Below are 13,008 nucleotides of genomic sequence, written 5' to 3' on the forward strand. Positions count from 1 at the left end.
GACAGGAAAGCCTGGCATGCTGCAGTCCATGGGGTCAAAAAGAGTTGGACATGACTGGGTGACTGAACAATAACAACAAAGGTTTCCAGAAAACAAGAACTCAAAACATTGCTGGCAGTAACACGAAACTATAAAATCCTTACAAAGGGATATTTAGCAATGTCTATCAAATGCATTTTCCCTTTGACCTAGCAGTCCCTCTCCCAGGAGTATATTTCAAAATATGCTAGCAAAAAAAGTGGAAACAAATCAAATGTCTATCAACTGATGAATGGATAAGTAAAATGTGGTATATCCATACAACAGAATGTTGTTCAGCCATAAAAGGAATAAAGTACTCATCTACACTACAACATAGCTGAACCTTGGAAACATGCTAAGAGAAAGACACCAGTCTCAAATGATCACACAATGTGCTATTCCATCTATACACAATGATCAGAATAAATACAGAAAGTACCTGTATGGTGGCCTAAGGCTAAAAACAGTATGATAAGGCAAAAAGATAGAACACTGGAAGATGAACTCCCCAAGTCGGTGGGTGTCCAATATGCTACTGGAGATCAGTGGAGAAATAACTCCAGAAAGAATGAAGAGACAGAGCCAAAGCAAAAACAACACTCAGCTGTGGACGTGACTGGTGATAGAAGGAAGGTCTGATACTGTAAAGAGCAATACTGCATAGGAACCTGGAATGTTAGCTCTATGAATCAAGGCAAATTGGAAGTGGTCAAACAGGAGATGGCAAGAGTGAAAATGGACATTTTAGGAATCAGCGAACTAAAATGGACTGGAATGGGTGAATTTAACTCAGATGACCATTATGTCTACTACTGCGGGCAGGAATCCCTCAGAAGAAATGGAGTAGCCATCATGGTCAACAAAAGAGTCCAAAATGCAGTACTTGGATGCAATCTCAAAAATGACAGAATGATCTCTGTTCGTTTCCAAGGCAAACCATTCAATATCACAGTAATCCAAGTCTATGCCCCAACCAGGAACACTGGAGAAGCTGAAGTTAAACGGTTCTATGAAGACTTACAAGACCTTTTAGAACTAACACCGAAAAAAGATGTCCCTTTCATTATAGGGGACTGGAATGCAAAAGTAGCAAGTCAAGAAACACCTGGAGTAACACGCAAATTTGGCCTTGGAATACAGAATGAAGCTGGCCAAAGGCTAATAGAGTTTTGCCAAGAGAATGCACTGGTCATAGCAAACACCCTCTTCCAACAACACAAGAGAAGACTCTATACATGGACATTACCAGATGGCCAACACTGAAATCAGACTGATTATATTCTTTGCAGCCAACGATGGAGAAGCTCTATACAGTCAGCAAAAACAAGACCGGAAGCTGACTGTGGCTCAGATCATGATCTCCTTATTGCCAAATTCAGACTGAAATTGAAGAAAGTAGGGAAAACCACTAGACCATTCAAGTATGACCTAAATCAAATCCTGAACCATTATACAGTGGAAGTGAGAAATAGATTTAAGGGATTAGATCTGATAGACAGAGTGCCTGATGAACTATGGATGGACGTTTGTGACACTGTACAGGAGACAGGGATCAAGACCATCCCCATGGAAAATACAAAAAAGCAAAATGGCTGTCTGGGGAGGCCTTACAAATAGCTGTGACATGAAGAGAAGCAAAAAGCAAAGGAGAAAAGGAAAGATATAAGCATCTGAATGCAGAGTTCCAAAGAATAACAAGGAGAGATAAGAAAGCCTTCCTCAGTGATCAATGCAAAGAAATAGAGGAAAACAATAGAATGAGAAAGACCAGAGGTCTCTTCAAGAAAATTAGAGATACCAAGGGAAAATTTCAAGCAAAGATGGGCACAATAAAAGACAGAAACAGTACGGACCTAACAGAAGCAGAAGATATTAAGAAGAGGTGGCAAGAATACACAGAAGAACTGTACAAAAAAGATCTTAATGGCACAGATAATCATGATGGTGTGATCATTCCCCTAAAGCCAGACATCCTGGATTGTGAAGTCAAGTGGGCCTTAGGAAGCATCACTACAAACAAAGCTAATGGAAGTGATGAAATTCCAGCTGAGCTATTTCAAATCCTAAAAGGTGATACTGTGAAAGTGCTGCACTCAATATGCCAGCAAATTTGGAAAACTCAGCATTGGCCATAGGACTGGAAAAGGTCAGTTTTCATGCCAATCCCAAAGAAAGGCAATGCCAAAGAATGCTCAAACTACCACACAATTACACTCATCTCACACGCTAGTAAAGTAATGCTCAAAATTCTTCAAGCCAGGCTTCAGCAATACATGAACCGCAAACTTCCAGATAGTCAAGCTGGTTTTAGAAAAGGCAGAGGAACCAGAGATCAAATTGCCAACATCCACTGGATCATTGAAAAAGCAAGAGAGTTCCAGAAAAACATCTATTTCTGCTTTATTGACTATGCCAAAGCTTTTGTATCACAACAAACTGTGGAAAATTCTGAAAGAGATGGGAATACCAGACCACCTGACCTGCCTCTTGAGAAACCTATATGCAGGTCAGGAAGCAACAGTTAGAACTGGACATGAAACAACAGACTGGTTCCAAATAGGAAAAGGAGTATGTCAAGGCTGTATATTGTCACCCTGCTTATTTAACTTATATGCAGAGTGCTAAGTCACTTTAGTCGTGTCTGACTCTATGCGACCCCATAGACAGCAGCCCACCAGGCTCCCCCGTCCCTGAAATTCTCCAGGCAGGAACACCGGAGTGGGTTGCCATTTCCTTCTCCAATGCACGAGAGTGAAAAGTGAAAGTGCAGTCGCTCAGTCATGTCCGACTCAGCAACCTCATGGACTGCAGCCTACCAGGCTCCTCTGTCCATGGGATTTTCCAGGCAAGAGTGCTGGAGTGGGGTGCCGTTGCCTTCTCCGATATGCAGAGTACATCATGAGAAACGCTGGGCTGGAAGAAGCACAAGCTGGAATCAAGACTGCCGGGAGAAATATCAGTAACCTCAGATATGCAGATGACACCAACCTTATGGCAGTAAGTGAAGAAAAACTAAAGAGCTTCTTGATGAAAGTGAAAGAGGAGAGTGAAAAAGCTGGCTTAAAGCTCAACATTCAGAAAACTAAGATCATGGCATCCAGTCCATCACCAAATGCAAATAGATGGGGAAACAGTGGAAACAGTGGCTGATTTTAGTTTTGGGGGCTCCAAAATCACTGCAGATGGTGACTGCAGCCATGAAATTAAAAGACACTTACTCCTTGGAAGGAAAGTTATGACCAACCTAGACAGCATATTCAAAAGCAGAGACATTACTCTGCCAACGAAGGTCCATCTAGTCAAGGCTATGGTTTTTCCAAGAGTCATGTATGAATGTGAGAGTTGGACTATAAAGAAAGCTGAAGGCCAAAGAATTGATGCTTTTGAACTGTGGTGTTGTAGAAGACTCTTGAGAGTCCCTTGGACTGCAAGGAGATCCAACCAGTCCATCCTAAAGGAGATCAGTCCTGAGTGTTCACTGGAAGGACTGATGTTGAAGCTAAAACTCCAGTACTTTGGCCACCTGATAGAAAGAATTAACTCACTGGGAAAGACCCTGATTTGGGGAAAGACTGAAGGCAGGAGAAGAAGGGGATGACAGAGAATGAGATGGTTGGATGGCATCACCAACTCAATGGACATGAATTTGAATAAGCTCCAAGAGTTGGTGATAGATAGGGAAGCCTGGCGTGCTGCAGTCCATGGCATCGCAAAGAGTCGGACACAACCGAGTGACTGAAATGAACTAATTAATAGAGAACTCACTATATAAACTATGACGCCCCTATAAAATATATTGAGTATTTTGCAGGTGCAAAAAGGAATAAGAAGCATCTCCTTATATACATCTATGAAGTGATCTCCAGGATATATTTTTAAAAGAAAAAGGCAATGTGGAAAGTGTTTATGGTATGTTAAATTTTGTGTAAAAAATGGAGTAGGGACGATAGAAACATACATACATATAACATACCTTGTTTTATAGTTTTAACTTTGGAACTGTGTAATTTTACATAGTTTAAAAACTAAATTAAAAACATTTAAAAATGTAAAACAAACTGATACAAAACTCTTAGAAGATAGCATAGGAGAAAGCCTAGATGATACTGGGTATAGCAATTACATTTTTGATACAACACCAAAGGCACAATTCATGAAAGAAATAACAGCTACACTGGACTTCATTAAAGTTTCAAAATCTGCTCTGTGAAAGACAATGTCAAGAGAATAAGACCTCTCATAAACTAGAATATATCTGCAAAAAGACACATATGATAAAAGACTGTTATCCGAAATATACAAAGAACTGTTAAAACTCAACAATAAGAAGACAACCCAATTAAAAAACAGGCCAAAGACCTTCATAGATACCTTATGAAAGACATACAGATGGCAAAGAAGCATATGTCTTACAAGCTCTACATCATATGTTACTAGGGAAATGGAAATTAGAACAACAGTGAGATTCCACTACACACCGATTAGAATGACCAAAATCCAAATTGCTGACAACACCAAATGCAGAGAATTCCATGGACAGAGGAGCCTAGCAAACTACTGTCCATGGGGTTGCAAAGAGTCAGACACAACTGAGCAACTTTCATTAATTACTAATCCAAATGCTGACAAGGATATGGAACAGCAGGAACTCTCATTCACTGCTAGTAGTAATGTAAAATGGGAAGTCACTTTGGGAAGACAGTTCTGCGGTTTCTTCCAAAACTGAACATACTCTTACCATATCTAGTAATCATGCTCCTTTATATACACTCAAAGGAATTTAAAAGTTAAAGTCCACACATGGACATTTATAGCAGCTTTATTCATAATTGCCAAAATTATGGAAACAACCAACCAAGATGCTGTAACTGTTAAATGGATAAACTGTGGTACATCCAGACAATGAAATATTTTTCAGCACTAAAAAGAAATGAGCCACAGAGTCATGAAAAGACATGGAGGAAACTTAAATGCATATTATTAAGTGAAAGAAGGCAATCTAAAGAGATGGAATCATCATGGAAAAGGAAAAACTATGGCATAGTGAAAAGACCAGTGGTTGCCAGGGGTTGGGGCAGGGAGAAGGATGACTAAGTGGAGCACAGAGGGTTTTTAGGGCAGTGAAAATACACTGTATGATACTATAACAGTGAACGTATGTCATTATACACTTGTCCAAACCTATAGAATGTCCCACCAAGGGTGAACCTCAATGTAAAGTATGAACTTTGTGTGATTATGATGTGCCAGTGTAAGTTCATCTATCATAAGAAATATACCACTCTGGTTGGCGGATGTCAATAATGGGGGAGGCTCTGCATGTGCTGAGAGCAGGGGGTATTCCGGAAATCTCTGTTCCTTCCTCTTAGTACTACTGTTCACAACTAAAACTGCTCTAAAAAATCTGTCCTAAAAAAATGAACTCCTCTGTATGTCAAGTTGGTACCCAACCATACAAAGAATGTTACAATATTGCTTCTGTTTTATATTTTGGCTTTTCGGCTGTGAGGCATGAGGGATCTTAGCTCCCCGACCAGGGGTCACACCCACACCCTGTGCACTGGAAGCACCACCAGAGAAGTCCCTCAAGTAATTTTAAAACACAGTATTTTGACTATATATCTCTAACAGAATATATCATAAGGTTAAAGCAAATACATGGGAATTCCCTGGTGATCCAGTGGTTAGGATTCTGCACTCTTAATGCCGAAGGCCCGAGTTCGATCCCTGGTTGGGGAACTGAGATCCCATAAGCCGTGCAGTGTGGCCAAAAACAAAAAACACGTATACACACACACACAAATGGCTACTGCATTCAGTAGTCTTACTGGTAGTTATATTAGTCTTTGTTATTTTTGAAACTATTAAAAAGTGAATTATTTATTATAAAACGTTGTTAGGAACCAAAATTTAGCATATGAACAAAAACGCAAATATTTCTGGTTCAAGATGGCAGAGTAGGACATGTGCTCATCTCCTCTTGTGAGGGCACCAAAATCACAACAGCTGTTGAGTAACTATCAACAGGACACTGGAAACTACCAAAAATGATACCCCACATTCAAAGACAAGAAGCCACAGTGAGATGGCAGGAGGGGCACAATCATGATGAAATCAAATCCCATACCCTCTGGGTGGATGACCCACAAACTAGAGAACAATAACACCAAAGAAGTTCTCCCACTGCTGTGAACCCCACGCTGGGCTTCCCAGCCAATTCCCGGCCAAAGGGATTGCCAATTCCCAGATTCCCCAGGGAATCTGCCTTGAAGGGCAGCAGGATTGGATTACAAAACTTCCACAAGACGGGAAACAAGAGACTCCAGTCTTGGAGGGCACAAACAAAATTTTCCACATACCAAGACTCAGAGGAAAGGAGCTGGTGTTGGAGGGTCTCCTGTGGAGGAGGTGTGGGTCAGGAGGGGCTCACCACAGAGAAGGGGCACCCAGCCTAGAAGGTCCTCCTTGGGATACACCCTCTTGGAGGTTGCCAGCACCCAACCATAGACCTAGAGGGTTGGGTCGCCTTAGGCCAAAAAAATACCAGGGAGGGAGCATAATCCCACCCACCAGCAGATAACTGGGTTAAAGCTTTACTGAGCAAGGCCCTGCTCACCAGAGCAAGACCCAGTTTCTCCCACCACCAATCCGTCCCCAGAGGAAGCTTACACAAGCCTCTTAGCCTCCTCCATCAGAAGCCAGAGAGAAGCAAGAAGAACCACAGTCCCACAGCAACTAAAACAAAAACCACATTACAGAAACTTAACCACCATGAAAAAGCAGAAAGTTATGTCCCAAACGAAGGGACAAGATAAAACCCCAGAAAAACAATTCAGGGAAGTGAAGATAGGCAACATTCCAGAAAAAGAATTCAGAAAAATGACAGTGAAGATCATTCAAGATCTCAGAAAAAGAATGGAGGCAAAGATTGAGAATATGCAAGAAATGTTTACCAAAGACTCAGAAGAACTAAAGAACAAACAGACAGAGATGAATAATACACTAGAAGGAATCCATAGCAGAATAACTGGGACAGAAGAATGGATAGGGCTTCCCTGATAGCTCAGTTGGTAAAGAATCCACCTTCAATGCAGGAGATCCCAGTTCGATTCCTGGGTCGGGAAGATCTGCTGGAGAAGGGACAGGCTACCCACCCCAGTATTCTTGGGCTTCCCCTTTATGGCTCAGCTGGTAAAGAATCTGCCCACAATGCGGGAGACCTGGGTTCAATCCCTGGGTTGGGAAGATCCCCTGGAGAAGGGAAAGGCTACTCACTCCAGTATTCTGGCCTGCAGAATTCCATGGACTGTAAAGTCCATGGGGTCGCAAAGAGCTGGACACGACTGGGTGATTTTAACTTTCAAGAACAGATAAATGACCTGGGGGACAGAATGGCAAAAATCACTGCTACAGAACAGAATATAGAAAAAAGAATGAAAAGAAATGAAGACAGCCTAAGAGACCTCTGCGACAACAATAAACACACTAACATTTGCATTGTAGGGGTCCCAGAAGGAGAAGAGAGAAAGGATCTGAGAAAATATTTGAAGAGATAATAGCTGAAAACTTCCCTAACATGGGAAAGGAAATAGTCAACCAAGCCCAGGAAGCACAGACAGTCTCAGGCAGGGTAAACCTAAGAAGGAACACATTGAGACACATAATAATCAAACTTACAAAAATTACAGACAGAGCTGTGCTTAGTCGCTCAGTCGTGTTCAACTCTTTCCTACCCCATGGACTGTAGCTCGTGAGGCTCCTCTGACCCAGGGGATTCTCAGGCAAGAATACTGGAGTGGGTTGCCATGCCCTCCTCCAGGGAATCTTCCCAACCCAGGGATCGAACACTGGTCTCCCACATTGCAGGCGGATTCTTTACATCTGAGCCACCAGGGAAGCCCTAAAAAATATTAAAAGCAACAAGGGAAAAGGAAGGGAACTCCCATCAGGCTATAAGCTGATTTCTCAATAGAAACTCTACAAGCAAGAGAATGGCATGATATATTAAAAGTGATGAAAGGGAAGAACCTAAACCAAGAATACTTTATGAAGCAAGAATCTCCTTCAGATTTGATGGAGAAATCAAAAGCTTTCCAGACAAGCAAAAGTTAAGAGAATTTAGCACCACCAAACCAGCTTTACAACAAATGCTAAAGGAACTTCTCTAGGCAGGAAACAAGAGAAAATAAACCCAAAACAATTAAGAAAATGGTAATAGGATCATATATATGGATAATTACCTTAAATGTAAATTGATTAAATGCCCTAATCAAAAGACATAGACAAGGTGAGCAGATGAAAACAGGTAGATGTATACATTTTCACTTATCACATCACTCTGCCTGACCCCCCCCCCCGCTAAATTGTATGTAATTATTTTATATTGTTAGGTTAATCATGTTGCCATTATGGCTTGCAATTGTAATTGTCTTTTATTTTTTGTCTGGCTATTGATTATGAAAATTGACAAATATCTTTCACTACTGTGATTACTCACAATGCCATTGTATCATGATTGGTCAACAGAAAAATAACTGAATTCTGTATCACTAAAACTACCATTTAATAGAAGATCCTGAAATACTTTCTAAAATTCATATGCATACCAGAATTATCTTGGAATTTTTTGAAAAATACAAATGTCCAGGTATTGCTTTTTTTTTTCCACCGAAGTTCCAGATATGTTTCTAATGAGCAGCCATGTTTAAAAACAACTGGACCATATGAAGAACTTTTACTTTTCTCTAGTTTGTTTCACTTTTTCTATTTCATATTCAGTACTCCCATTTCATTTAGTTTGTTTTCCAATTTCTTCATCTCTTTTTTTTTTAATATTCTTTCTCAAGCCTTTATCAAGCATAGTAGAAAAGTTCTTGTATACTTTTATATACATAATACGTATAACATATATATTTTAGAAAAACTTGTAAATTTTTGCCTAACTAAAAAATTTAAGACATTTTGATTCCACTTGTTTGACTTAGTATGAATAGAATGCTATTTTTCTCATCTAAAAAAACAGAGAGGGGGCCGAGAGAGGGGCGGGCCGGGCGCCGCGGCCACGGCCATGGAGAAGCTGCGGCGGGTCCTAAGTGGCCAGGACGACGAGGAGCAGGGCCTGACCGCGCAGGTGCTTGATGCCTCGACGCTTAGTTTCAACACCAGGCTGAAGTGGTTTGCCATATGCTTCGTCAGTGGCATCTTCTTCTCCATCCTTGGAACTGGATTGCTGTGGCTCCCCGGAGGCATAAAGCTTTTTGCAGTGTTTTATACCTTTGGAAATATTGCTGCATTAGCCAGTACATGTTTTTTAATGGGACCCGTGAAACAACTGAAGAAAATGTTTGAAACAACGAGATTGCTTGCAACAGTTATTATGCTTCTGTGTTTCGTGCTCACCCTGTGCGCTGCCCTTTGGTGGCATAAGAAGGGGCTGGCCGTGTTATTCTGCATATTGCAGTTCCTCTCCATGACCTGGTACAGCCTGTCATACATCCCGTACGCAAGGGATGCAGTAATTAAGTGCTGTTCTTCTCTCCTGAGCTGAAAGCTGTTTGAAAAGACCTTTTAAAAGTTGATGTTCTGTTTTTGGTGCAGTGTCCTTTTCCTGATACAGTGATCACTCCAGAACAACCGCACCAACCATCTAAGCCCATTTTGTGTACTGGTCAAACTACGTACCCATTAAACTGTTAAATGCTTGTGACAGTAAATTCATTATGTGCCATTAACACGCTCTGTCAGAGACGACGAGATTTTAATCATTGCCAAGTGTAAATGATTTTTAGCCAGTTTTTTAATCTTTTTTCTAAACAGCATTTGAGATGTGAATATTTAAGGATAAACCTACGCTGCAAGATATAGTCAGCTTTTTTGGTGGTTTTTAAGGGTCTACATTTTTAAAATGTGTTTTTAAAATAAAAACTTTAAATGTGAAAGCTTTTACTGTAAGCTAAACTGCTTTATTGTATGTAATAAAAAATAATATATAAATCTTCATAATTTTGAATAAACCCACACTTGGAAAAAATAACAACAACAAAAAAAAAAACAGATATGCAACAAGCAACAAAGGTTACTGTGTAGCACAGGGAACTATAGTCAATATCTTATAATAATTTATAATGGAAAATAACTTCAAAAATCATATATGTGTATATGTGTAACTGAATCATACACAAAAAAATAATTCTACTGTTTGAAATTTAGCAATGTTTATCTTTTTGCCAGCTCTTCTAAATGTCCTATGGACATCTAATAATGAAATATGAGATATAAATTTTAAATATATTTGTATAGGATATAGAAATAATATAAACTAATATAAATAGAAATCTATTATATTTAAATTAGTAATGACATCATTCAAGATGTTCCTATTCTTATTTTTTATGTACTTGATAAAATATTCTCAGAAAAATGTTAACATGTCTCACTATGATTATATACTTTTTCTTTCCCTTATATTTCTTCTGATTTTTGCTTTGTTTCTTTGTTGTCAGGTGTCTAATGGTTTATGATGTCTATCTTCTTTGTCATTAAAAATATCCATCTTTGTTTCACTTAAAAATAAATTAATTTTAAAAGTGCAAATAGTAAATCTAAAAAGTTACTCAAAATCCTCTTTTTTCAATTTGAGAAATTCAAGATATTATCATGAATTATTTTTATCTTTCTTAAAAAATACTTTTTCCCTAGAACTGAAAAGGCTTTAAAGCAGTGACAACCCAATGAATGCAATTCTGCCCAGACTATTGTCTCTAACTAAATATTCATAACATTTCTCACTAAAAAGAATCAGGTTCCTTGGAGAAATGTCTGATTCCAGGTGTGAGGTAAGGATAAAAGAGAAGACAATAAGAGAAGCCTGATTTGTTCTGTATAAAAACAGAAAGATTACCGGGATCTTGTCCAAAGGACACAGGTGATATTGAAAGGCTCTCACTGGCCACAGATGGGGACAGATGAACATCAGAAAGAATCATGACTGGAATGGTGTCGTGCAAAGGCATTGTGTACTTGACAATACACAACAAATACATCTTATAAGAAAATATAAACATAGGATGTAAAACATGTAAAAGCACATAAAAAATGAACAATGAATGTAAAATAGTAAATCAACCAGGAAATGTTCAACAGTGTGTTAAAAAGTTAAATCCTCACCTACCATTTCATCCAACTATTCCGTTCCTAGGCATTTAGCCAAGAGAGATAAAAGCACACAACCTCACAGCAACTTGTATATGAGTTTTTACAGCAGCATTATTTGCAATAGCCAAAAACTGGAAATAAAAGGAACATTAACAAGTGAATAGATAGCAAGTTGTGATCTACTTACACATGGAATATTACTCAATAATTAAAAGAATGAACTGGGCTTCCCTGGTGGCTCAGTGGTAAGGAATCTGCCTGCCAGTGCAGGAGACAAGGGTTTGATCCCCAATCCGGGAAGATCCCACATGCCGCAGAGCACAGCAATAAAGCCCCAGCACGGCCATATAAATAGAATAAATAAAAGGAATGAACCATCAACAAACTCAACAGCATGGATAAATCTCAAAATAATTATGCTGAATAAAAGAAGCCACTAAAAACTAGTACATACTTCATGATTTCACTTAGAAAACATTATAGAAAATGCAAACCAATCTATACCGACAGAAAGTCATTGCCTGGGGATGGGAGGGGAAAGGGCAGGGAGAGCAACAACAGGTTTAAGGGAATGGATATGTTATTATCTTGACTGTGCTGATGGTTGCATGGACATACACATACATCCAAACTTACCAAATTGTAGACTTTATATATGTACAGTCTATTCTCCCTCAATTACACCTTAATAACGATGTAAAACATAAATGGATTCGAAATGATAAACCACCTTCACTCTTCCCCACCCAAAAGAAATCTCTTTAGACATTATTAGGGTGTCAACTCATAAATCTTAAATTTGCTACATAAAGGTAAAGAATTCAGTATTTATCCTGATATTCCTATACAAACTGTATTTCAAAGTAATCAAATATTAATAGTTAAAGAAAGTTCTCTGTAATGTTTTCTCTACAGAAAATCACAACTAATAAATGTAACAGGAAAAAAGGGCTATAAAATCTCTATTTTCCATCTTATACTGAAATAACAGATCTACAGACAACTATCATCAATGGTTCCTAAACCACGAGGTGAGAGGTAGATGAGGAACTTATCACAATTGACAAGTCAGGCCACCATCATCTGAATCCACAGGTTAATCTTAACCAAACGAATATTATGCACGTGCCATTATTTACAGTTGGAAATACATGGTACCATTCATGAAGTATTCTTACCAAGAAAACAAACAAATGAATCAAGTCTTTAACTACCAAGTTAAACATCTTAAATAATACCTCGAGGATCCAATCAGCCAAAATACAAAATACGGGAAATTCTTTAGCAGAAATAATCCAGTTTCTACAAAGAATAAATTACTTATAAAAAAGTGTGGGATTGGGGATTGTTTAAAATTACAGAGCTTTATTTTTTAAGGTTTTTCTTCTTTTTTAAAAAACTGCTATTTGTTTGGGTTTTTTTTTGGCTGTGCTGGGTCTCTGCTGCTGCGCGTGGACTTGCTCTAGCTGCAGTGAGCAGGAGCTACTCTCTAGTTGCAGTGCACAGACTTCTCATTGCTGTGGCTTCTGTTATTGCACAGCAAGGGCTCTAGGCTCATGGGCTTCAGGAGTCATGCTACACAGGCTAAGTTGCCCCGTGTCATGTGAAATCTTCCTGGACCAGGGATAAAACCTGTGTCCACTGCATTGGCAGGTAGATTCTTAACCACCAGACCACCAGGGAAACCCTTAAAGAGCTTTAAAAAGCAATATTCCCAAATATAAGGTATGGAGCTCTTTGCAGCCAAACTGAACTGTCAAAAAAAATATTTTAGAGACAACTCAGGAAAATTAAATATGAAATAAGTGTTAGATGATATTAAGGAATCCCTAT

General features: G+C 39.0%; 2 protein-coding genes across 2 annotated transcripts in view; one reads left to right on the forward strand and one right to left on the reverse strand.

Annotated features, from left to right (window-relative positions):
• UHRF1BP1 (UHRF1 binding protein 1) overlaps nt 1–13,008 on the reverse strand; it is a 77,704-nt gene that overhangs the window by 39,908 nt on the left and 24,788 nt on the right. The window lies entirely within an intron of this gene.
• On the forward strand, nt 9,052–10,054 carry LOC120869808 (vesicle transport protein SFT2A). The gene has a single exon (XM_040249066.1). The coding sequence runs from the start codon at nt 9,089–9,091 to the stop codon at nt 9,566–9,568; it is 480 nt and encodes a 159-aa protein (XP_040105000.1). The 5' UTR covers nt 9,052–9,088; the 3' UTR covers nt 9,569–10,054.

The sequence above is a fragment of the Oryx dammah genome, unplaced genomic scaffold (assembly GCF_014754425.2).
Source record: "Oryx dammah isolate SB20612 unplaced genomic scaffold, SCBI_Odam_1.1 HiC_scaffold_11, whole genome shotgun sequence".
In the NCBI taxonomy this organism is placed as follows: domain Eukaryota; kingdom Metazoa; phylum Chordata; class Mammalia; order Artiodactyla; family Bovidae; genus Oryx; species Oryx dammah.

Bases quoted from the DNA above. Each gene is read 5' to 3' on its own strand.
- LOC120869808 (XM_040249066.1), top strand. From the start codon at position 9,089: ATGGAGAAGCTGCGGCGGGTCCTAAGTGGCCAGGACGACGAGGAGCAG.